This window comes from Capra hircus, chromosome 10, assembly GCF_001704415.2.
Source record: "Capra hircus breed San Clemente chromosome 10, ASM170441v1, whole genome shotgun sequence".
Classification (NCBI taxonomy): Eukaryota; Metazoa; Chordata; class Mammalia; order Artiodactyla; family Bovidae; genus Capra; species Capra hircus.
In genome coordinates this window covers 59,955,277-59,982,966 of record NC_030817.1, presented here as the reverse complement: position 1 = coordinate 59,982,966, position 27,690 = coordinate 59,955,277, and the positions used below count along the sequence as shown (strand labels likewise).

Below are 27,690 nucleotides of genomic sequence, written 5' to 3'. Positions count from 1 at the left end.
GTTCCTACTGGCAGAAAAATGGTAACAACTCAAATCAGTTGCTCAAACACATTTTGAGAATCCTGGATTGCCCTGCTAGTTTGAAAGCCTAGTAGAGCAGAGTTGTTTACTTACTCTGGCTATTTTGAGAAAAAAACTTCCATTTCATTTAAGGCACTGCATTTTTGGGTCTCTTTGTTATTACAGCAAGTAAACTGCAGTTTTCAAAAAAAAGTATTAAGAATGTAGGGTCACTGACAGAAGGAGTTTTGTCTATTTTGTTCAGTGCCACTTCTCTTGTACTGGCGATAGGGCCTACATGTAATAGGCATTTAAAAATTATGCATGAATAATTTATGAGTGAGTGATACTAGACTTCTAAACAGCAAGTATGAAAGCTAAAACACAGTGGGAAACTCTTCAAGATTCTGACTGAAAATGACTTAAAATTCTCTATGTAGCCAAACTTTTTTTGGGGGGGTTTGGGGAGGCAGTTTGCACCATGTGGGCTTGGAGAAGGAAATGGCAACCCACCCCAGTATTCTGGCCTGGAAAATTCCCTGGACAGAGGAGCCTGGTGGGCTATAGCCAAAGGGGTCACAAAGAGTCGGACACGACTGAGTGACTGAGCGTGAGCGTGCAGGCTTGTGGAATATCAGTTCCCTGATCAGGAAACAAACCCAGGCCCTTGGCAGCAAAAGTGCAGAGTCCTAACCACTGGACTGCCATGGAATTCTCCTGGCTAAACTATTAACAATGAAATGTATAATAAATACATTTTCAGAAATGCAAGAACTTAAAAGTTTATATCCTATGTATCCTTTCTCAGGTAGCTACTACAGAATGTACCCCTATCAAAATAAGGAAGCCTATCAAGAAAGAAGACAAGGAATCCAAAAATCAAGAATACAATACATGAGAGATGAAGGGAATTTCCAGTACGACAGCAGAAGAAAGTTCTAGAATTTCAGCTAAGTCAGAGGCCGAGACAGCAACTAGTCCCAAATGGAGCAGGAGGACAAAAGATCATCAGTAAGGAAGTTTCCCAGTGAAAAAGCATACAAGAAAACACTCAAAACCAAAAAAACCTTGGTAATTTCCCCAAATGGTCTGACTTTAAGGAAAACTATGGTGTTAAAGGGTGTGGGAAGACTTAGCAATAGACGTTTAAAAAACAAAAAAACAAAAATCCTAAACATTAATGAAGCAATTATTAACTTCAGGAAACAGCATACAAGAAAGGAAGCGTAATCACAGTATATACTCCTTGACTTAGCAGTGAATACTATTTTCCCCAAATGCAGGAAGTTTATTAGGTAAAGAGGGAAATCCTCATTTACCTTTTCTTTTAAACACTGTGTAAAAGTAATGGTTCAAGAGAGAGAAAACATAAAAACATCACTTAGAAAGGTAGAAGAATCACTGCAAAACAAGGGGTGGGGAGTCATGAGGGAGACTACTGCTGTTAATTTCACCCTAAGTGTTTTAAGCACTATTTGCCTTCTGACACTCTACGCATATATTACCTTGATAAAAACTGTGAAATTAAAGTACAGAATTAAATATTTAAAAGAATAAACTTACTTTTCTCACAAGACAGGGATTCTCTTATTACTATCTATATGACCTACATTTTACTATCACGGAAGCAGAAGTCCTCTAGATTGGGAGAATTATTCCTGAAGCTGCTGTGTCCCTTTGGGTTATTCTGTTTTAAACAAATGACCACAGGTAGGTGACAGTATTTATGTCATACTATAATTAAGGATGACAGAATAGCATTTTACTTAAAATGCTACTTTAACTAAATAAGTGCATGAGAAGAAATAAGTCATCAAGGCTAGCCTAGGAACCTGATAAACATTTAGTATTATTCCAGTAGAAAAATGAATTGGAAATAGCAGAGAGGAGGAAAGACAACCGATATGAAATCATTGTTCCTTCTGCGCGAAGCAATGTGCTAGGTGCTCTATATAGTTATCTCATTTGACCCTTAATAAATTGGAGATGCTAAGTAACTTGTTCAGCACCATGCAGTCCCTAAAACATATATAGTAAAATGATGAAAATAAACTGTAGTAAAGTTTAAATAGTACCCAATTGTAAAAAAATAATTCCATCCATTTGTAAGAATTTCATTTAGTAAAATCTTTAAATGTTGCTAAAATTCAAAATATTCATATACAAAGTTCATCAATGCAATTATTATCTTTACAGTCATTTCATTGGAATCAAGTTACATTCTTACTTACTTGAATGAGGCAAGAGGACTGGAGCAAAGATGCTATTGCTTCCTGTTAGAAGGAGAAAAATCAATTTGAAAAGGAAGGTAATATGTATGATTTTATTTTAAAGATATGTTTGCATAATGTAACATACATAATAACATGCACAGAGTTCGGAACTTTATCATCATCTTTTGCCATGTTAGTTTTTAAAGAATGAATATGGTATTCTTTGTACTTGGAATTTTTTTCCTTTCTTAGCATAAATCGTTCCCTCTCTATCAGTCTCTTTAAATTTCCTTCACAGAACTTATCTGCTTTGTTTTCTTTTTCATTGGCTATTGCTCCTTTTAGAGTAGTACTGGGGCTCAAAAGGTCCTGAATAAATCTTTGTTGAATGAATAAACTAGAAAATAACATGCAGAAACTGAAAGTGAAGTTGCTTAGTTGTGTCCGACTCTTTGCGACCCCATGGACTGTAGCCCACCAGGCTCCTCCGTCCATGGGATTCTCCAGGCAAGAATACTGGAGTGGGTTGCCATTTCCTTCTCCAGGGGCTCTTCCCCACCCAGGGATTGAACCCAGGTCTCCCGCATTGCAGGCAGACGCTTTAATCTCTGAGCCACCAGGGAAGCCTGCAGACTGTAATGAATCTCTTAGGTCGAGAAATTAAGCCATTAAGTTCATACAAAATTTTCAATGCATAATCATCAAACCATTGTCCCTCTAATTTTACAGGAACCATCAAATATGGTGGTTGCTTTACAATCATCACAGCCTTATAATTACTATAATCGTTCCCATCAACACAATATGCAGAAGCAATGCACAAATAATGCTTTCCTCCCCTGTGTTAATCACTATTTTCACATATAGATGTCATTTTTCACACTAATATAGTCTGTAAAGGATTCTACAGTTTCCTAACTAAAATGATGAGAATTAACTTAAACACAAGATTCTCTTTTTTGCCAAACAATTTACATCAAATACATACCACAGGAACTGTTGAGATCCACATCTAAAAACACACTAAGGTCTGAAGAAGCAGATACTGGTGGGGTAGATGGTGTATTTGGAGAGGTTGGTGCTGACACTGTTGATTCAAGCTCCGTTTCAGCAATCCGACTAAAGCTTATTTTACACGGTTCTCTTTCTAATGGTGTTGGGTGACCTCGCAAAGTACCTGAGGTAGAGCCATGTCGGCCTGTATTAGGCCTTATTCCAGGAGATTTTAAGGAGAAAGCTGATTTCCTAGGCTAGGAAAAGCAAATGTAATTATCATTACTAACTTGCGTGTACTTTAATAAAGAAAGTACATTATGTAAAGTATTATGGCTTAGCATATTAGTAGTATACAGTTGAAAGAGTACAATAAATCCAAACCTGCAAGGACAGTCTGTAACATTCCAGCGGAACACTTTGAGATTTGATTGGCTTAATTTTAAGGTGGACTTGAATACTGTATAAGTAAACCTCTTTTCATAATTCAGAAATAAAATACTGCAAAATTCATGTGAAAACAATTTTTTGCTCCCAAGACACTTGAATCTAAATTTCTTCAAATTATTGATATCGATTTCATAAATATTTACTGTAGATATAATAAATACAACATATTATGCTAGGTGCTATAGTAAAAAGAGACATCCTCTCCCCAACTCCACAAAATAGTAAATGACCAACCTCTGCAATGATACTTTAGAGTCTTTGGGAAAAATTGCTATCATTGTCTCTCACCTTCATCCTCCACTTTTAAAAATTCCCACAGTGGTAACTTGATGAAAAATATGAACTCAGATTCAGATAATCTGAATTAAAACCTCAAGTGTGCCCATATCTAGCTATGCAGCCTTGAAAAGGTTATCTATCTCCTTTGAGCCTCAGTCTTTATGTCTGTAAAATGAGACTACAGTCAATATCATACAATTGTTGTGGAGATGAGGTAACATGAAACTTTCTGGCCCACAGTTCATGTATTACAAATGTTTTTTACTTCCTTCCACATCTTGTTTCACTTTCAGCTACTTATAATTGGTTTTCTACTACTTCTGTGTCACTGTGAACCCCAGGAATAAAAGGAACTACTGCACAGTAGCAAATTTTAGCGAGTGAGGGGGGTTCCAGTGGTAACTGAGGACAGTGGTGCTCTTATGGCAGAAACCATGGTCAAGTCAGAAGAACCACGATGTATCTCCTTACTCTTTCCCAAGTCTCTTCATTCCCTGTCCTATTACCAACCTGTCATTAGGTTCTCATTTTCTCATCGCTTTCCCCCTTATGCTAGGAAGGATCAGAAATGGATGGGTAAGTAAGTGGTCTGAGAGAGAGGATCAGTTCAGTTCAGTTCAGTCGCTCAATCGTGTCCGACTCTTTGCGCCCCATGAATCACAGCACACCAGGCCTCCCTGTCCATCACCATCTTCCAGAGTTCACTCAGACTCATATCCATCGAGTCAGTGATGCCATCCAGCCATCTCATCCTCTGTCGTCCCCTTCTCCTCCTGCCCCCAATCCCTCCCAGCATCAGAGTCTTTTCCAATGAGTCAACTCTTCGAGTGAGGTGGCCAAAGTACTGGAGCTTCAGCTTTAGCATAATTCCTTCCAAAGAAATCCCAGGGCTGATCTCCTTCAGAATGGACTGGTTGGATCTCCTTGCAGTCCAAGGGACTCTCAAGAGTCTTCTCCAACACCACAGTTCAAAAGCATCAATTCTTCGGCGCTCAGCCTTCTTCACAGTCCAACTCTCACATCCATACATGACCACAGGAAAAACCATAGCCTTGACTAGACAGACCTTAGTCGGCAAAGTAATGTCTCTGCTTTTGAATATACTATCTAGGTTGGTCATAACTTTTCTTCCAAGGAGTAAGCGTGTCTTTTATACATCAGGTTTTATCTAACTGCTAACTTTCCCCCTACAGGATATATAATTTTAGAAATAGTGTAATACTGCAAAACAAAACAGGTATTCAAGCAAAGTACGATTTTAATGGAAACAGTCTGCTGAAGATTAAAGACAATATTGTTTTAAAAAACAAAATTTTCCAAAATTGTAATGGACTTACAAATCGAGGTGGCTGTTTGCAGTTTCGGGGTTCAATTTCTAGTGACTTGTTGAACAAATAATCTGTAAACTCTTTTTCAGAAGCACATCCCATTGGGTTAAGGTTTTCAAAGAATCTCTGGAATTAAATATCCATAAGTACATATTTTAGATTTTATTAAAATGTTTACTTCATCGCTTTAATATAAAAAAAATTATCAACAAATTAATAGATCCTAATGTCTGAAAAGTCCTCAAGGATTGCTGATTCCAATCTCTCTATTTTGGGATAAAATTATAAAGTTTTTATGGAAGTTTTATACTCCAGTCTTAAAGTTCTATTAAGAAGATGACCAGACTTTCACTTATTATAATCTTAATAGCTTGGTATCCCTCAGTTAACATTCCTACTGATTACACAACAAAATGATCATCAGTAATAAGTCAAAAGTGTTTAAAACAGAATTATAGTTATAATCCACAATAAAACTTTGATGATAAGGAAAAAAGTAGAGATAAATTGGATTAAAGTCTATTCAAAAATAATTTCAAGGACAATAATATATTTTAACATATCTGTGCTCACCTCTAACAAAATAACTTTTCTGTCTTTAATGAAAAAGTATTTCCTAAACTTAAACATAGGTTTTTAAGTAGAAAGTTTAGATGATTTAACAAAGTGCAAAAAGAAAAACAGTAATCTCACAATGAGAGATTGCACTGTCAACGTTTTACAGTTGGGATAGTCTTCCAGTGTTTTAACTATGTGTGTGAACATATGCACATATACATTATTATGTTTTTGCCTACAAAATTGGGGTCACAACATAGCTATTTTTAGCTTTTTGAAAATATTAATTTTTTTTCTGTATGGTTTACTTTAAATAATACAAATTTTAACTCTGTTATACTTCATCAGATGAAATGTTCCAGAATTTATTTCACCAATTTCCATATAGGTAGTAATGTACATAGATGGTTTCTAATTTTTTGCTATTATAATTACTGTTATTATCAACTCCTCGTCCATTAATTTTTCTGTGCATTTCTGATGACTTCCTTATAAGCAAATGATTGGATTTAGTTTTTTTAAATTTTGAAGCGGCTTAGAAGCATATGTAGATATAAGTTCTGAGTTTTAGCTTTACCAGTAGGCAAAATGAGCTTTAGAATCTCTAGTATAAACTTCTTTCATTTTTTTTTCTGCCAATTTCAAGAAAATTGCATTACTACTTTAACAATACTGAAACAATTTATTCCTATATTCACATCAGCTAAATTAAATCATATGGACCAACAGTAATTTAAAGACTTTTATAAAGTTATAATTGTGATTTTTTCATCTGTTACTCTACTTTTAAATACTATTTAGTTTAACTATGCTTTGAAAGTGAATGGCTACTTTATCTTTATCTTTATTTTAAGCTTACTTTGAGTCAATCATAAAAAAAGCATTCGCTGCTCCTTACCCGCAAAAGAATGCTTTAAATGATGGCGGGATGTCTAGATGAGATGCAGAAACCTATCAGGAATTATTGAGATACGAATGCTAAAAGCACTATTTTAATTATACTCCAACTAAAATGCAATATTATTTCTGCGACGAAATACAGTATAAATTCTAATCTGGGCTTCAAGAACATTTCTTTTTTCTTTTGGCCCCATCACACAGCTTGTGGGATCTTAGTTCCCTGAACAGGGATTGAACCTGGGCCCTTGGCACTGGATCTCCAGGGAATTCCGTCAAGAACATTTCTTTACCCCTATGGAGCACCAAATCACAGAGGGTTGGCTAAATGCTGAGAGAAGGGGATGGAACAAATGACCATTTTCTTTAAAGCAAGTATCTGTCTGTATTTTCATAATGGTGTACACTTCAAGTCAATTTTTCTTAGGACTTTAGGGTTCTTTGTTTTGAACTTGGACAAAGAATAGTTACTATCTTACAATTTAGGAGGATGGGAATGATGGTGACTATTTTCACTCAATATGCTCAACCTGCAGACTATATCTGAAAGTGTAGCACAATTTTTAATGTGAAAGGTAAACTTACTCTGTTATCATATGTTCTTAATTTCAAATAAACATAACACAATAATATCTACTTACTATAGACATAATACCATAGTATTTATTCTAATTTAGAAGATATTCACACCTTATAGTACCACAGTATCAATATTATGAACTATTGCTCAAAACAGAATATCAAGTGATAAAATGTTTTTTTAATCATTTTTTTGCTATGCATATATACACATCACTCTCCCAACCCCTTCCCCTACTTAAATGCAGTGTTCTTATAAAGGTATTAATTACTTAATGTTATACTGGCACATGTAAAACATCTAAAATGTCTATTAATTAATGATAGTACTCGTAGTGGATTTTCTTTTTACTGCGTGGACATCAGAAAGCATCTTTCATTCCATTTTGTCATTCATTTTTTTGAAAGTGTTACTTAAACCTGTTGCACAAAGAAGCAATAACTGTCAAGACCAAGTGCCTAGTAATATTAATAACGGCAGATTGTTAGTGGAGAATATCTAATATTCACCACTTCTATCTATTGATTCATTAATGCATATTATTTTCATAGCAAAATAAAGATCATAATGTATGGCTATGGAATTTCTTAGAGAGGGCAGAGGACTTAACATGTTCTCTTTTAAAGATAAGTAAAGAAAATATTTACCCTCATTTCTGGTTCTATCCGTAAACAGTAAGGTTGATTTTGATACTGCTGAATTTCTCCAGTAATTTCAGCTACTTTCCTCCTCTTACTGAAATTGATTAAATCTTTCCCTTTCTTTTTTAAAAAATCATTATTCCCTTCTTCAGTCTTCAGTATATTTGTTAAATATATTCCTAGTAAAAAAAGTATTTGAAGAAAAGTTTTAAAATTGGTTACTTAACCATTTGGGAAAACAATTGATCTAGTAAAGTTGAAAGACATCCTATAATACAGCAGGTCTTACTAGTGAAATCTCTGATATATTTAATAATCAACTCTACATGAAGAATTTTTTACATGGATGGAAATAATTTAAAGTTGAAAGAAAATTAGGGTTTGGGCTTAATTTGCTATTTCTTAGTCTAATAGCCTAAAATAAAAGGGAGGATTCATTCACAGTCTAAATTATGTGTTAAATCTACTCTAACCATTTTAATATTTACTTATAAATATTTAACGCCAATGATCTTAAATGATTATTGGTAAAATATGTAACACCAATGATCTTAAGTGATTACTAACCAACAAATTAATTTTAAGCCAATTCTGGTTAATAAGACTACAGATTTGTAAACTAATTCTGCTTTCCCAAAGCCTGTAATTTAGACACAAAAGAATTACTCTTCAGTTTTGGACCGGAAGAAAGTTTTCAGTTTCTCTTTCACACATAATTAGATTCATTTACACCAGTGGCTCTCAACTGGGGACAATTTTGTCCCGCAGGGGACAGGCATCTGGGAATGTTTGGAGACATTTTTTGGTGTGTGCTATAATTTGAATGGTCGAATGTTCAAAATTCATATGATGAAATCCTAATGCCCAATGTGACAGAATGAGGTGGTGAGGCCTTTGAGAGGTGCTAAACTTATGAGGTTGGAGCCCTCATGAATGAGACTACTGTTCTTATAGAAGAGATTCCACAGGACTCCTTACAACTCTATGAGATAATTACCAGAATTACAAGTTTTATAGATAAGAGTCTACATATAGAGTTTAGGTTTTATTTATCAATATAGACAGCTAATAAATGTAGATGTGCTCAGATATAAAATCAGGACTATCTGCTTTTAAAGGCTGGTCTCTTTTTGCTATATAACAAACTCTCCCTCAAAATATAAATCCAAAAAATATATATATATAAATCCATATTGTGTAACTTACCAAAAAAAGGCACACAGGGTGGATTGATTGACTTAAGTTTCACTAGATATTTTTTAAAATGATCTTGACTTAATTCCACAGCTTCATCCAAAATTTTCCTTTTTCTTTCCTGCAACGCCTTTAAAATATATAAATAGAGTATAATTTGTTTTTTTAAAAAACAACTCAATCATATTTTTTAGGTGCAGAGCTTTCAATTTTAATATTGTACAAATGTTTGAAAAAAAAGCTTTTAAACTAAGAGATCAGTAGTATTCTTATCTCTACTTGCTGGAAATGACTTATCTATAAATACAGAACTTTAAAACTTAGTTTTTTCCTAATATAAATTAGAGGATTAAACAATAAAACAATCTTCCTTAAGACATTATTAGTTATAATGCTGATTAGCTGGAGCTTCAGGTTATAGCTAGGGGAGAAAAATATAATCCCATGGCATTCAAGTATTTTTCTACTGCAAAGTCTTTTGGGACTAAAGGTAGTAAGATTTTGGTAAAGAGGAGAAGGCCAGGGGAGGGAGAAAGAATTGAAGAAAAATTTATTAAACCAAGTAAGCAGTCATTTATTTTATATTTCATTATTACATTTTGTAATTAAAAGTCAGTTATTTTATTTTTAACCTGATACATACAAACACACACACACACACACACATGCACACACACACAAATTGACAGCAAACATACCTGATGAAAAACCACTCAACTCATTTCCTTTAACTTAAGGAAAAGCAAAGGTGACTGCACTGTAAATTTTATTCAGTACTCTACAGAGGTTCTAACTAGAATGGACAAGAAAATTAAATAAATAAAAGACTAGCGACTGAGAAGAAAAATTGCCAGTATTCACAGAGGAAATGATTATGTAAAGAAATGTAATAAATCTACATATAGAATGTTAATGAAAGAATTTAGCAATATTGCTGGATATAAAACCAATAGGCAAAAATCAACTGCATTTTTAGATATCATCAATAAAGAAAACAAAATTTAAAATATTCTAATATAAATCTAACAAAACAGTTGTGAGGTCTTCATCAATAAAACCATAAAACTTCATTAAATAAATAAATGGAGAGATACACTATGTTCGTAGTTGGGAGGATTCATTATTGTAAAAATGTCAGTTCTTCATAATTGATTTATAGAACCTATACAATTCTTATCAAAATCCCAACCTTTCAGATGATTCTACAATTACATAACAGCAAAAGGTCAAGAATAAGTCACTCTTGGGAATTCCCTGACAGTCCAGTGGTTAGCACTCAGTGCTTTCACTGCTGGAGTCCAGGTTCAATCCCTGCTTGGGAACTAAAAAAAAAAGAGTAAATCACTCTTGAAAAAGGAAGCTTGGTGGGGACTTGGCCTACTATAGTGTATCAAGAACTAGTATAAAATTTTGGCAATTTAAACATGCGGCACTAGCACAGGAATAATGGAATACATTAAAGGAACAGGACAGAGGAACCAGAACAGGACCATACATTAATGGATACTCAACTCGTGACATAGCTGGCACCTAGAGATCAATGAGGAAAGAATGTACTTTTAATAAACTTGTGGGGTCATCTGGCTAGCCAAATGGAACACAAAATGAAATTAGACTCCATACTCAAAACTTGTTTCCAGCTAGATTAAGGACTTAATGAGACAGATAAAACATTAAGATAACAGAGGAGGATCTACTATACAAGACACCAACAGCCACAAATTACAAAGGAAAAAATAAATGTGACATTAATAATTTTTGTTCATCAAAAGACATAATAAAAATAGTGAAAACAGAAGCTTTTATCTGGAAAAAAGGTATTTAAAACAAACATAACTGACAAAGGATTAAAATATAGTATATGAGAGAACTCATACAAATTCAAGAGAAAAACTCAAGCAAGAAAAGTAAAAAAATTTCCACAGTACAAAGAGCCAATAAACATCTTAAAAGAGGTTCAAACTCAATAGAAATCAAGAAATTATAAACCCAAACCACAAGACTGGAAAAATTAAAAGAACTGACAATATCAAGTGTCAGTGAGAATGTGGAACAACCAGAGTTCGTATGTTTCCAGTGGGAGTATAAACTGGTACAGTAATTAGAGAAAACAACTGGGCATTATCTATTCTATCATCCAATAATTCTACTTCTAGGTATGTAAGAGAAATTTGTATATGTATGCACCAGGACACAGGTAGAAAATGCTTATGACAATAATAGCATCAAACTAGAAACAATATGAATGACCATTAGCTAATAAATAAATAAGCAAATAAATAAATTTTAGTAAAGTTATTTCTATAATTTTCTTGATGAGATCTCTAGTTTTTCCCATTCTGTTGTTTTCCTCTATTTTTTTTTTTGCATTGATCACTTAGGAAGGGTTCTTATCTCTCCTTGCTCTTCTTCGGAACTCTGCATTCAGATGGATATATCTTTCCTTTTCTCCTTTGTCTTTCGATTCTCTTCTTTTCTCAGTTATTTGTAAGCCCTCCTCAGATAACCATTTTGCCTTTCTGCATTTCTTCCTCTTGGGGATAGTTCTGATCGTCACTTCCTGTATAATGTTACAAACCTCCGTCCATAGTTCTTCAGGCACTCTGTCTATCAGATCTAATCCCTTGAATCTATTTCTATAATATGATACAACTGTAAAAAAGAATGGCCTATAATTATAAGAAACAATACGGATGAATTTTAGGAAAATAATACTGAGTGAAAAAAGTCTTGGAAGAATTATATTCACATATAATTGAGAAAGAAGAAAAATAAAACAACATTGTTTAGTGCTACAAATAGTAAAACTATAGAAAAAAGCAAAAGAATGATAAGCACAGATTTAGCACAGTAGTTGGCTCTGAAAGGACAAAGGAGATGGAATTGGGAAAGGTTTTTAAACTGGATGCCAGGTAAACAGGCTTTTTTTTTTGCATTTTTATTCCTTATACCATATACCTATTTTAAGAAATATTGTTAAGGTGAAGTCGCTCAGTCGTGTCTGACTCTTTGCAACCCCATGGACTGTAGCCTACCAGGCTCCTCCGTCCGTGGGCTTCTCCAGGCAAGAATACTGGAGTGGGTTGCCATTTCCTTCTCCAGGGGATCATCCAGACCCAGGGATCGAACCCAGGTCTCCCGCATTGGAGGCAGACGCTTTAACCTCTGAGCCACCAGGGAAGTAAGAAATATTGTTGAACATTTAATATTTTAAGAAACTAAAGCTTAACCTCTCAAAATGAATATATTTCTTTAGAGTTTACAAAATGAGAACTGAAGTTATTAGCCTCTTAGATTAATATTTGGCAATATTTGACTATTAACATCTTTAATATATAATATGTCCATACAAATCAATAACATGCAAACACTCAAATAGAAAAACACACACATGAAAGCAGTTTAACCCTATACTCCCCTCTAATCACAACCCACTGTAAGAATGAATGCTAAGTGAAGAGTACATATCCTTCCACACTCTTCTCAATGCTTGTGCAACTCCACTTACATGTTTCGAGTTTGTTCTGTTCTGTTCTATCAAAATGAAATCATACTATATAAATTTTTCTAAAGATTTTTGAAATGGCTTTTCCCCTGAATGTCACACTATTCTTTCAAGACATACACATAGATTCTAGTCACTTTTTCCCCCTAGCCAACCAATACTCCACATGATAGGGATAGGATAACATAATCATTCTCCTACTGATGGACATACAGGTTGGATCTAGCTTTCTGCTACTATTAGTACATTTAATGCTGCAGAAACTAGATCTTTGTACCTTAATTTTATAGTCCTGAGCCTTTTATTCTGTGTCCAAAAGTATGTGTATTTTAACATCAGATTAAATGTTGTCAGATTACTTTCCAGTAACACTATAAAAGTTCATATTCTCAAAGGCAAATACATTTACATGGCTGAGTCTCTAAATTTTCTATACTTTCTATATCTTCCAAATTTTTAATGATAAACATGAAAACATACACCATGTTTACACAATTATTTTTTATAATTAAAAAAACATTTAAGTTTTAGAAAGCATTCTCTCCATGTTACTTGACTATATACTACAGGTAATTAAAGTAATTTGTATGTTTATATTTAAAATATATTTAGTCATTTATTTGAAACTGTCAGTCAATGTACTGCTGAAAAAATACATTTGGAACTTTATACATCTGAAAGTGAACGTGTCAGTCGCTCAGTTGAGTCCAGCTGGTTGTGAGCCCATGCGCTATAGCCCACTAGGTGCCTGTGTCTGTGGAACTGTCCAGGTAAGAATACCGGAGTGGGTAGCCATTCCCTTCTCCAGGAGATCTTCCCTGGGTTCAATCCCTGGGTCTCCTGAGTTGCAGGCAGAATACTTACCATCGGAATCATTAGGGAAGCATTTAGGTAAGCATATTAAACAGTCACAAAACACATATTCTTTGATGAATTCTAGCCTTACTAGCATATATTGATGTATTTTCTAATATTGAGATACTGTGCTTCAGGAGTAAGATAGATTATTTATAAAGGATTTACTCAAAAAAGATTGGTGGTACAAGGAATCTTCTTTACATTAATTTGTCTCCTCTCAAAAGATAAACTATTTAAGCCTAAAACTTACCTCAAAGGTATGATCTAGTCTATAGACTGATACTGAATTTACTGCACTGACGATCTCCAATACACCATTGAAATTATTCAAATCTTGAAAAACTTGCAGAATTTCTATAATTCTACTCAGTATTGCCACCCGTTCCTCAAAATTTTCTGCCTCCACAATGCATCTAACAACAACAACAACAACAACAAAAAACATGGCTTAGAAAGCAAGAAGCAAGTGCCTTGTTTCATACAGAAAAGATATACATTTTCAGCCAGAATGTTTGCTTATATGTGACTTAATGTTATAGAATATATTAAGAAGTAATAATACAAAGTAAGTAAAAACTTACTTTTCAAACCAGAGGGTGAGATTTGTGGTGTGGCGAATCATTTTTAATAAATTTGGAGAGTTTATTTCTTTATCTTCTTTGGTCCATACACTCCCTACAAGTTCAGAAGGTTGAACTTTCCTGTGGAACCAAAAATCCATGCACTTAATCTACAAGGGATCAGTATCAAAATTATTTAAAGGCCTCCAAAAGCTTAATAAGAAAAAGATAACTAGTTTAAAAGATAAGTGAACAAACATACAAGGAGATAATTTACAGAGAAACAGAACTGAATAGCTATGGACATGAAAGAATATTTTAACTTTTACTCAGAGAAAAGAACATTAAACCACAATGAAATCCCACTTTATTGCTATCACTATAAAAGAAGTTTAACACCAAATGGATAAAAATGTTGAAAAAAGAGAACTCCCCCTCACTGATGTACAAGTAAAATTAGATATAACCACTTTTAAAATTTCACAATATCTCATAACATTGAAGATATACATACTAGATCATTTAGCATTTCTAAGAACGTTCAGTGGGGCAAAATTTGCAAGAGTGAAAAATCCCAAACAACCTAAATGCTCATCATCAAGAGAATGGATAAATTGTGGAGTATTCATACAATGGAATACAATACAGCAGTTAAAATAACCAGCCTGGAGCGATACTCAGCAACTTGAACAAATGGCAGAAATGATTTAAGTAAAAAAACAAGTTACAGAATGATACACAGGTAGAAACAGACTTAAAATGTATAGAATAATGCTACGTGTTGTTTATGAATGGTTGTATGTATATAAATTATAAAGACACACATAGTAGTAAATGCCAAATATAAGATAGCAATTATCCTTTGGGAGAAAGAAGAGGAATGGGATTGGAATTGTAATGCTTTTGTTGTTGAGCCCTTACTGTATTATCATCTATATTTTTTAATAAAAAACAATCAGTTGAAAAAGCAGCTAAAATCACTGTATACAGTGATTCAGGATTATATGATTTTTAAAATATTGACCAATGGCATTGCCATCACTGTCCTATAGACGTGGCTGTTATAATAATAAAAAAGTTCAGTAGATTTGAGTACAAAAGGGTACTTTGAACAGTCTTGGAAATAAATTTTCTTAATTGGTTTTATTATTTCACCAGAAATTTAGTTTACAGAGTGTCAATGTTTTACGTATGGTATCCTTCATCCATAATACACATATCACTTAACAAAGGTATTTCTATGTTTTGAAAGTAGGTCCACATAGAGCTCAGTGCTTTTTTATTCCTGATGTCCATTCATGTAACACTGTACGGAAAAATCTAATTTCATACTATGTGCTTTGTTATCTAAGTAATAAGTCTCTTCATTCCCACCTATCACAAATCCCACAGTAAAGAAACAACTTAAGTGCCCATGAACCTAGAGGGTATTATGTGACATGAAATAAGTCAAGCAAAGTAAGAGAACACGTTATCACATATATATGGAATCTAAAAAATATAACCAACAAATGAATATAACAGACTCATAGATATAGAGAACAAACTAGTGGTTATAGGTAAGGAAGAAGAAGGGGGAGGAGCAACTGGGGTAGGTAATTAAGATGTAATAAAGTACTATGAACAAAACAAATAAGCTACAAGGATATATCGTATAGTACAGGGAATACAGCCAATATTTTATAATAACTTTAAATAAAATAGCCACAAAAATATTGAGTCACTATAATGTATATGTGAAACTAATACAATATTGTGTATCAACTACAATTTCAAAAACTTTTTTCCTTAAAAAAATCCTATAATTCAAACAAAAATGACTTGAACTCCAAATTATTTAAAATATAACATGACACTCTGAATCAGATGGTAACAACCTCTGATGTGTGTGCTAAAGTCTGAACAGCACAACCAGGGCATATCAGAAACCCAGTTCTAAAGGTCAAGTTTTATATCTGGTGTCTTTCTACACTCTCCACTAACATTAAACTTTATATATTCTTTCTTTTCCCTGTGTAATCTCAGTTTAAAAAAACAATGGCTGCTAATTAGGGTAATTTCTTAAGGATGTTTGTATTTCAAAAGCAGCTCCTGAATGCAGTGAAGTTTTTGATACAACCACAGTGGTGCAGGTTAGTGGGTGGTGATTACCTACAAGGCCTAGAGTCTTTTTTTTGCAAGGCCTCTACTCTTCACAGGAACCTGGGTTGTAAATGAAAGAAGAAAGCTTATATTATGAGGGAGGAGAAGACAGAAAGAAGCTAACGCACTGGGAAAAGATAGGGGTTTAAAAAAAAAAAAACCTGACAGACGAAGAAGTTGATAAAGCAAGTTGAAAAGAGAGAATGAGATACATGAGTTAGTAATTTTGGAATAAAATTTGAAATAAATAATATGACAAAGGGAAGTGTCTGATTTGGAGTAGAGAGTGACCCTGGAAATGCCATAGCCATGATACTAAAAAGTTAGGTTGTAAATGGGTGATGTGTGTGGATACAGGATGATGGCAGGAACTGCTTTATATATAAGACAAACGATGGGATACAGATAAAAATAGTCAAGCGTATTACTAGCAATCCTTATAAACAAAAGAAAATGATTTACAAGTTTTAAGTATGGTTCATCATCTACTTCAAAAATCCTTAAAGTCAATACTAATTTCAAATAGCTAAAATATTTGAGACTCCTTAAAAGAAGTGAAGAAATTTTTATTCCACTAAGAACTGTTATTCATCTGCCTTGCAAAGCTAAGCCAGTCAAGTCCCAAGTCAAAATTTTTATTACAGAGTATTTGCAAAAAAAAAGAAAGTTTATCTCACTCTATAGTCTATGGACTGAGCTGCCCAGAGCCTAGTATCTATACTGACTGTCTTTTTTAACTGAACCAAGTTAAACTAAAGCAATATGAGACAGCATCAGGAACAGGAGCTGGGTGACAGTCTCAAGTGCCTGCTCATTCTACTGTATCAGTCTTCTCTTTGCCACTCCTCTTGTGAAGGACTGCTAGTACCTAATCTAGGCCTAAAGAGCAATGATTTATAAGACTTGCACTTGCAGAACAGATTATAATTAAAAAATTGCTATGAACTTTCTTCCTAGACCATAAGAATAGACGACTTACTTTTAAGTACACATGAACAATTTTCAGAAAGTTCTGAAAATAGATAGAAATGTTCAACACAGCAGCAAATTAATGTTTATTGTCTACCTGTAGAGATCAGATTCCAAAAGGGTCAGCTGACGTGCAATTTCTATTGGATGAAGTGTCATGAGATCAAATGTTTCAAACTGTCCTGGTCTGCTGATATGCCATTCAATTGGTGGAGGTGGACTTTCAAAGGTAATATTATGGCTTATACCATTTGCCTGAGCTTGTTTTTTCCTCTTGATGATCTTAGCAATTGACTCTACCCATTTCTTCATAGCTTTCCCTAGAAAAAGAACACAAACAAAAAAAGCCCTTTATTTGACAAACATTAACTGCAAATATTCATATAATTTGTAACTTTCATCTACTTTCAACAATTATCAACTCACGGCCACTGTTTTACCTAATATCACTCCTGTCCTCCCTCTATTTCTTATATTATTTCAAAGCAAATCGAAGGTATAATATAATTTCATTCCTATTTCAGTATGTATCTGAAAGTTAAGACTTAAAAAAAAACGAATATCATTATCACATATAAAAATGACAGTACCTTCTTAATATCAACAAATATTTAGTTAGTATTCACATTTCTCTGATTGTCTCAGGGAACCAACTGTCTTCCTACAGTTGGTTTGTAGGAAATAGGATCCAAACAAGATGTACACATTACACTGAGTCAGTATGTCTCAAGACTCCATTAATCAACAGGTTCCTCTCTTATCTCTCATTTCTTCAGACAATTTATTTGTTGAAGTTCAGTCACTTGTGTTTCCCAAGTCTAAATTTTGCCAATTCAATCTTTGTGGTGTCATCAGCCCTATTTCTCTGTCTCTGTATTTTCTGTAAGTCAACATATACAGATTGATCTGGTCCAGGACAAACTTTAAACATGAATACTTGCAAGAATATTTCTAACAGGAGGCATAAAATGTCTTTATGATGTTACTGTGAGTTTGAGAAATGGTCATATTCTAATTCTGTCATTCCTTCTTCACTCATTAGTTGCAATGCTTTTACAAAACCTTTCCCTCTTACGACCCAGCAATTACCATTTCTAGGCATATACCCTGAGGAAACCAAAACGGAAAAAGACACATGCACCCCTATGTTCACTGCAGCACTCTACAACAGCTAGACATGAAAGCAACCTAGATGTCCGTCAACAGATGACTGGATAAAGAAGCTGCGGTGCATATATACAGTGGAATACTACTCAGCCATAAAAAGGAACACATTTGAGTCAGTTCTCCAGATCCTATTATATAGAGTGAAGTAAGTCAGAAAGAGAAAAATAAATATTATGTATTAACACACATATATGGAATCGATAGAGAGAGTAATGATGAACCTATTTGAAGGGCAGCAGTGGAGACACAGACAGAGACAAGACTTATGGACAAGGGCAGCAGGAGAGTGGAAGGAGAGGGTGAGATGAATGGAGAGAGTCACACAGAAGTATATACACTACATATGTAAAATAGGCAGCCAATGGAAATTTTCTGTATGACTCAGGGAACTCAAACTGGGGCTCTGCAGTAACCTAGAGGGGTGGGATGGGGAGGGAGATGGGAAGGTTAAAGAGGGAGGGGACATACGTACACTATGGTTAATTAATGTTGATGTATGACAGAGATAAAGCCAATACTATAAAGTAATCATCAATCAATTAAAAACAAATAAATATTATTTAAAAAAATCTTCCAAAAAAAAAACTTTCCCTCATCAACTACTGAGTTATCTTGAGCAATAACTTGTATTGGAAAGGCTTTTAAACAAAACTATTTAATTGTTTTATTTTAATATGTGTATTTTAGAAGCTTCTTATAGCAAATAAAATCTAGTGTCTTCATTAAGAACATTAAATTAAAAATCAACTTAGTACTATAAAGCACACATGATAAAAATGTGTTTTAAACATCTCAAAATTGAAACAAATCACAATCTCTATTTTAAGTAAAATTCACCTTAAAGAATAAGTAGGAGATGAAAGAAGCTATATTTAATTTACAGTATTCCAATATTTTTAAGGCAGTGGCACCCCACTCCAGTACTCTTGCCTGGAAAATCCCATGGACAGAGGAGCCTGGTAGGCTGCAGTCCATGGGGTCGCTGAGGGTCGGACACGACTGAGTGACTTCACTTTCACTTTTCACTATCAGGGAAAACACGAATTTTCTGGATTCAGTAGCATATATCTGATATGTTGCATATTTTGATACATCATTTGTTTGATGCTCACTGCCTAGAGTTTCATTTTATGGACTGTGCTCTGCAACTTCAGGTAGGAAACCCCTATCTTTTAGGTGTCAAAAATATACCAAAAACTTTTCCAGGGGAAATAGATATTATTTAAGAAGCTATTAGGGCTTCCCTCATAGCTCAGTTGGTAAAGAATACATGCCTGCAATGCATAAGACCTGGGTTCAATTCCTAGGTCGGGAAGATCCCCTGGAGAAGGAAATGGCAACCAACTCCAGTATTCTTGCCTGGAGAATCCCATGGGTAGAGGAGTCTGACACGCTAAGGTCCATGGGGTCGCAAGAGTTGGATATAACTTAGTGACTAAACGACCAATACCAAGAAGCTGTTAACCATTCAAAACTAAGATAAAGGAAAATAAACAGGTTAAATTACACAAATATTTAATTAGTTAAAGGAGTGGCAGCGATGAGATGAGATAAAGTTTTAAATTTACTAAAGAGGACATCTGACTTCTTTAAAAAAAAAAGATTTTCCTAAAAACCTTTAACACTTCAGGTGGTTCTAAACATATGAGAGCCTTAAAGTCTATAAAAATTATTCCAAATCTTACTTCTTTTTTAAAATGAAAAATAGTTTATCTTCTTAAACTGAAAGTCACATAAATTAAAAAAAAAAAACCTCATATGCAACAGAAGAGTCAATCAAATCTTTAAATAATATACCTCTTACACTTGAAATGAAGAATTCTAGTCTTTCAAGCAGCTCCAAGTCTCTTTCAAAGTCATAAAAATGGTGTTCAACCCAGTGCCGAAACACATTTAAGACCCTGACAAAATGAAAAGAAACACATTTTAGTAAAACCCAAGCATTCAATTATACTTCTTTCACTTCTCTAATGCCATGGTGATACTTTTATACACTAGGGCCAATATAAAACCTAAGAGTTTAATTTTATAAGCATGGAAAAGTACCTTTTCTTTTTTTATATGTAGAAAATGTATTCTCTGTAATTACAAAAGATACTTTTAAGTTCTTCAATTGTAAAAGGATTTCTTTGAAAGATCTAAAATTTGAAAACCAACTAAGATTTAGTGTATTTGGTTCTAAATGCAAGTACTATTATCAAATTATCTGTATTTGCAGGTAGGCTCACATTCTTTTATTTCAAAAGACAAAAGTATTTCTGACAGAGCTATTTTGTTTTACGCTGCTGCTGCTTAATCACTTCAGTTGTGTCCAACTCTGTGCAGCCCTATGGACTGCACCCTGCGAGGCTCCCCTGTCCATGGGATTCTCTAGACAAGAGTACTGGAGGGAGTTGCCATGCTCTCCTCCAGAAGATCTTCCCAACCCAGGGATCGAACCCAAGGCTCTTACATCTGCCTGCACTGGCAGGCGGGCTCTTTACCACCAAGCACCACCTGGGAAGCCCATTTTGTTTTATAGTACCTCAAAAATAATTACTTACACCTTGCGAATAAAGATGTAAACAATTAACACAAATATAACATTCCATTCTCCATCACAAAGATACAGTTAATATAAATTTCATTAGCATTTTTCTTTCATTATTTCAATGAATGACTATTTCTAGATTATCTTCCCACCTATACCCTCCACAACCACCCAGTAGTTGTCAGGCAATAGTTTCTTCCCCAGACTAGGAAAATACTCTAAATTTCTAATGCTATCTGGAATAAAACAACCTTAAGTGCCTGGTTAGCTCAGTGGCTTAATGCATTATCTTCTTAAACAAAGAATGACATACAAAGTTTTGGCTAAAAGATATATAGTTGGAAGCATCATCACTCCTCCAAAACTGCATTTATTTGTGGCAATTATCCTTGAAAATAAACATTTAGTATACTTAGTTTTAAATTTTCAGTTTACTGGTTAACCTTAACCAAGGAACCTTAACATTTACAGGAGAAATATTTAATCATATATAACTAATAAGAAATCTCAGTTTTCCCAAGAAAAGGTGAGGTAAAAGTTTTGATTTTCACTTGCACTATAAATAGGCCTAATCAAAGGAGCTTTCCATTTTCAAGGCTCACTGAACACTGAAACAAACAAGCAAGCACTGGCTCAGGCAGTCAGATGTAAGTTTGGACCGTGTCCTGTCACTCCTTTTATATGACCTATCTCAAATTACTTGATTCTGTTCACTTTCAATTTTGTTTTAAACAAAGTGAAAATAGTAACTGTGAGGACAAAATAAAAAAGATAAAGCACTTAGGCACACAGAGTAACATAACAACTGGCAGATGTTATTACTAAATACATTTTTAGAAATTATTACATAGATAACCAACAAAGACCAACTGTATAACACTGGGAACAATGCTCATTATCTTGTTATAACCTATAATGGAAAACAATCTAAAAAAGATAAAAAGTATATATAAAACTGAATCACTTTGCTGTACACCTGAAACACAAGATTATAAATCAACTGTATTTCAATAAATTTTTTTTTCAAAGTCATAAAAAATCAATTACTGAAATGACATTGTTTAGGTAAGTAACAGAGAAGGCAATGGCACCCCACTCCAGTACTCTTGCCTGGAGAATCCCATGGATGGAGGAGCCTGGTAGACTGCAGTCCATGGGGTCGCTAAGAGTCAGACATGACTGAGCGACTTCACTTTCACTTTTCCCTTTCATGCACTGGAGAAAGAAATGGCAACCCACTCCAGTGTTCTTGCCTGGAGAATCCCAGGGACGGTGGAGCCTGATGAGCTGCCGTCTATGGGGTCGCACAGAGTCGGACACGACTGACACGACTTGGCAGCAGCAGCAGCAGCAGCAGCAGGTAAGTAACATATATGGATCTATCTTGTGGGAAAAGAGTGGGGAAAGAACTAGAACTTTCATAAATATGACAAACAGAAAAAAGTCCAGGATTACTAACTGATCACACTGAGACAAAAACGAAATCAAAAGTGTAGAGAGGACTGACAGTAGGCAAAATTCATATAAAATTAAAATATTTTTACTTATTAGGTACCCTAACCTGTAAGCCATAACCTATTGCCTGTGACAGATATCTGATGCATATAACACAGTATATTTTAATAATTAAATTTCTTCAGAGAATTAAGAGTAGCTTCACATAGAAAGAACTTGAAAGTTTAACTGCTATGCAATTAATAAAATAACCTACATCTGAATTAAGAGGTAAAAATTTTTGTGCTAGCTATATACTGAAAATTGAATGACATATAAAAAATACAATATTCAGGCCAAACCTAAGTTGTACTGGTTGGACGTATTCCTTGCGAAACCTTTTAAGGTCTGTACTGATGGGCTGCTCGCCTTTTTCTAATGCCAATTTATCTGCTTCAGTAGGTTCTGGCTCTGGAATTTCAAATCTAAGAAGAAAAGCAAAATGAGAGAAATTTTTTGTTGTTCATACAGAAATGAGGATTTCAAATACAGCAGGAAAGACATTTTAACTAATAAGCAAACTTCTTTCCTACCTTTTATGTGAAAAGTGAAACTGATAAACTTCTCTTAAAGTACTACATACTACAAAAAACTGCCCTTTAGCTATATAGTACTGAATACTTATATTCTTACTTTTATCAAAAGTTTAATAACTAGCACTGACCAACGTAGAAAAGGTGAGTGGAAAAGATCCAAGAAGACAATCCACAGAGTATGACCTCTTTAAATCCATAACAGAAATAGATACCTTAAATCTATCTTTAATATTTATTTTATTAAAATGGAAGTAAATGTAACTTTCCTTAAATAAATGAATATTAATCCACAGGAAGTCCCACAGTGAATTTTAAATAGTATTTAAAAAACATAACTAAGTGGAAAAAAATCAAAGTTAAAAAAAAATACCTTCCCCAACCATAGGAAATGTAGCTAAAATATAATAACGGGGCTTCCCTGGTGGCTCAGACAGTGGTGAATCAGCCTGCAATGAAGGAGGCCGGGGTTTGATCCCTGGATCAGGAAGATCCTCTGGAGAAGGTAATAGCAACCCCAATATTCTTGCCTGGAGAATTCCATGGACAGAGGAGCCAGGTGGGCTACAGTCCGTGGAGTCACAAAGAGTCAAACACAACTCAGTGACTAACACTTTCACATAAATAATATTAATAAATAAATAAATATAACATATGTGCCTTCCTTATTTTGAACATGAAAAGGCAACCAAGTAAATCTTCATAGCACATTATACTGACTCAGTCTGGTATAGTTAGCTTCATGGAATAACATAATGATAGAGGCCCAGATAAAAATCTGGTTAAGTTTTAAAATATAAAACAAAATTATGTTGAAGCTCAAATACTACAGTTTAACCTATAAAGCATTTTAAAGTACCACTAACATAGTAAAAAAGGAAAAAGTCAATTCAAAACTTAATTTTTAAAAATTACTCAATAAAGGAAATCTTAATTTTTGAGGTCTAAATATGATATTGTAATTATGCTTTTAATAAGAATACTTATCTTTTAGAAATACTAATGGAAATAATACAGACAAATATGTTGCCAAGGATTTACTTCAAAATAATCCTGGGACTAGGGTATTCAAATCAACAGGGAAACAGATGAAATACAAGGAGATAATTATTGAAGCTGGATGATTGATAAATGGGGTTTATTAACAGAATATATTTTCTCTTGCATAAGTTTTAAAATTTTTCACAATAAAAAGTTTAAAAGTGAAAAGCTTCTTTCAAGGAAGTATTGTTTTATTGCATAGAAAAAATTTCATTAAAATTCATATTTTTTATCCTATAAAAATAAGTCTTTCTGATTACCACTATAAATTTTGCTAGGATCTGAAAAGATCTGTTAGAAACAGGGATTTTAGTAAGTATGCTACTTGAAGAGAATAATAATACTGTAAATTTAATGTCGAATAAATTATGTTCAAAAACTACCTGAGTACATACTAGGTACCTAGCACTTTGCAAGGTAAAAAAGTTAACTTTTAAAAAATGTAAAAATAAGTAAAATAAATATTTTTCTTACCGTTCAGTCAGTAAGCTTAGTAATTCCTGTGGTTTACAAAATGAACGGTACGTAGTAAGAAAGGTACGAACAAAATTGGGATCTGAAAAGGTAGAGCACAGAACATGTTGCATATTCAATTTACTCAGCTTAATTAATTCAAAGTAGCATATTTTGGAGGCCTGCCTTCCTTTCTTTCTTTTTTTGGTTCCTCCCACTGTTGCTTTTCCTGCCAATTGTGGTATCTCTCAATAAAGGATTGCTTCTTGATAAAGGGATGTTTTCAAATTCAAGATTCATGACCATACCATTTTGATGAATATTTATTAATGAAGTTAACACTATACAGACATTTAATTAGGTATCTATTCCTATTGATTCTGCAGTATTCCTTTTAAATTTTAAAGGCAGTCCATTTTCTTCCGAGGCCCTAAGTGTTTCTGGACAATCTTGAAAAGGTTTTGGATCCTCTGCCCTATATAACCACTTGTAAAGAGCTTCACATACCTGCGTACATATGATATGTTAGCCTTTCAATTAATTTCACCACAGTTCCTCCTTTAATAATGGGGATTCCACTTCTACTCTGCAAGTTGTCTTCAAAAACAATGTTTTCCTCAGAGTCTTTCACCACAAAACGATACACTTCAGGACTTGGTAATCTCAATGGTTGTTCATTTTCTTCCTTCAATAATACCGAATCCAGCATTCGATCCAGAGTACTACGATACTGAAGGGAAATAAGTGCTGCCATCCAGTTATTTTTCTCTTCAGCAGACTTAGCAGCATATATTATGCTGTTTTCATCTTTGGATACTAACTCAAAAGCGTGCTTGCACTCACAAGTATCTTCTTTATCGCATATCTGTATCTTCCTCATGACGAATTTCTCTTTTAGTCTGTACTCTGCACTGCTGCATCCTGGGAGGCGTGACTGGCTGTGGTTGGGTTTGCAGCTGATCATTAAGCCGTCAAAGAGAAAAATATGCCTTTCGTGTTTAGCACCAATTCTTGTCAATGGGCCTTCCATAATAAATTCATTACAACACTGTCCAATGTCTTTGCCTTCCCATCCATCTATGTTTTTCTGAATTTCATTCATTTTTTTAATAGCCAGGTGCTTGCTTCTTAACTGACGATTATAAAAAGGGCAAACAGGATCCCTAAAAAAAACCAAAAAACACAAAAACCAGATAAATTTAGCTTACTCAATGGCTAAGACCTTAATTGCCTGAAGTATAAACTACTTTAAATCAAGTGACAAAAATATTAAATAACCAAACACTAAATTTTGCACACAGCATTTACTTTCTCCTAAAGAAGATCATGGCAGCTGGTCCCATCACTTCATGGGAAATAGATGGGGAAACAGTGGAAACAGTGTCAGTGTTATTTTTGGGGGCTCCAAAATCACTGCAGATGGTGATTGCAGCCATGAAATTAAAAGACGCTTATTTCTTGGAAGAAAAGTTATGACCAACCTACATAGCATATTGAAAAGCAGAGACATTACATTGCCTACAAAGGTCCGTCTAGTCAAGGCTATGGTTTTTCCAGTGGTCATGTATGGATGTGAGAGTTGGACTGTGAAGAAGGCTGAGCGCCGAAGAATTGATGTTTTTGAACTGTGGTGTTGGAGAAGACTCTTGAGAGTCCCTTGGACTGCAAGGAGATCCAACCCGTCCCTTCTAAAGGAGATCAGCCCTGGGATTTCTTTGGAGGGAATGATGCTGAAGCTGAAACTCCAGTACTTTGGCTACCTCATGTGAAGAGCTGACTCATTGGAAAAGACTCTGATTCTGGGAGGGATTGGGGGCAGGAGGAGAAGGGGACGACAGAGGATGAGATGGCTGGATGGCATCACTGACTCGATGGACGTGAGTCTGAGTGAACTCCGGGAGATGGTGATGGACAGGGAGGCCTGGCGTGCTGCAATTCATGGGGTCGCAAAGAGTCAGACACGACTGAGTGACTGAACTGAACTGAACTGAACTTTGCCATTAAATAATACATGCTTCAATTTCATTATTCGGAAAGAGAAACAGTAGAGACTTGACATGATTCCTGAGGTCCTAAGAATTAAAATGAAAATAATACTAAATTTCTTATATAAATAATATGTTATTAAATATATCTTTAAAATTTTATTAAATATATCTTAACAATATGACAACACCAATTTTAAAAGGCTAAAGGGCAAAAGAAAAATGTAAAACAAATGTATAACTTTCAAGAATGCATCTATCACTGTAAGTTTCACTTTAGAAAACCAGACAGCAGATTTAAGTGAAATACTGCATAAGCATTCATATTTTCAACAGTGTGGAATTACCCAGGTCGGCGTCTAGGTGAAAACTGCTTGTAAATTCGGTCCATACTACCTTGGAGATTCATGAGAGCAGTAATAGCTTGGTTCAAACATTCTCTGTCTTCATGCTCTTCACTACATATTTTCAATTGCTAAGAAAAACCAAACAGAAAAATTAAACCTTCATTGTTCAATTCTTTCCCTTTCTCATACTTAGAGGAAACAGCAACAAACATTATGAACTCTAAAAGAATTTTAAGTATACTTAATAAAAACAACTATAATTTTATATAATTAAGTATACCTCCTGATCCTTCAAAACAGCCCTCTTTCTACATATGCAAATACAATAGAGATATAAAGTACTATAACCATTACAATCATAGAAAACAAAAAGTAAATTTCCAGGTATTTCCAGAAAATGTCTTGAAAAAGACATTTTTCCAGATATACAAAAATAGTTTAAAATATGCAAAACATGAGGCTCACAAGTTACTTTTATTTGTAACTATGAGTAGAGAAAAGATAAACATATACTATTTCACATTCTCTAATGATTACATTCTTAACTTTTAGAGATTTCTAAGAGCTTGCATATTTTTGTTACACAATAAAATCAAGTATGCTAATTTTAGCAATTCAATCTTTCATAAACTTTTCTACAAACAGCATCACAAAAAGATCCAACTGACATTTTTTACAACATAAAATTCAACTATTCTAGTAAACATCAAGAATCCATGAAAATTAATATCCTATCTTACTAATCCTTAAAAATGACATTTAACAAATTACATTATTTAATCTTAACAACTCTGGCTTTATTTCATTTAAGCAAAAACTTCTCTAATAGCTCAGTCTCAAAACGGAAGAAAATTCACCTTATAATAAATAATTCAGACTGGATGATGCTTCAGTGCTTTGAAAGAAGAACTCCAAGAGGAGCATTATACACAGACTATGTAGATATAAATACACATTTATATGAGAATATGGA

The 27,690-nt window shown here is 34.1% G+C and overlaps 1 protein-coding gene across 1 annotated transcript in view; it reads right to left on the bottom strand.

The window, feature by feature from the left end:
- Nucleotides 1-27,690, bottom strand: part of SOS2 (SOS Ras/Rho guanine nucleotide exchange factor 2) — a 101,574-nt gene that overhangs the window by 8,933 nt on the left and 64,951 nt on the right. The window contains exons 9-21 of the mRNA XM_018054371.1: nucleotides 26,718-26,845; nucleotides 24,893-25,548; nucleotides 24,407-24,488; nucleotides 22,661-22,783; nucleotides 20,132-20,235; nucleotides 17,265-17,487; nucleotides 14,078-14,197; nucleotides 13,747-13,909; nucleotides 9,146-9,263; nucleotides 7,946-8,118; nucleotides 5,273-5,389; nucleotides 3,202-3,463; nucleotides 2,232-2,273 (exon numbers count right to left, since the gene is read on the bottom strand). Of these exons, the coding sequence (XP_017909860.1) occupies nucleotides 2,232-2,273; nucleotides 3,202-3,463; nucleotides 5,273-5,389; nucleotides 7,946-8,118; nucleotides 9,146-9,263; nucleotides 13,747-13,909; nucleotides 14,078-14,197; nucleotides 17,265-17,487; nucleotides 20,132-20,235; nucleotides 22,661-22,783; nucleotides 24,407-24,488; nucleotides 24,893-25,548; nucleotides 26,718-26,845 (2,311 nt within the window). The remainder of the gene's footprint in view (nucleotides 1-2,231; nucleotides 2,274-3,201; nucleotides 3,464-5,272; nucleotides 5,390-7,945; nucleotides 8,119-9,145; nucleotides 9,264-13,746; nucleotides 13,910-14,077; nucleotides 14,198-17,264; nucleotides 17,488-20,131; nucleotides 20,236-22,660; nucleotides 22,784-24,406; nucleotides 24,489-24,892; nucleotides 25,549-26,717; nucleotides 26,846-27,690) is intronic.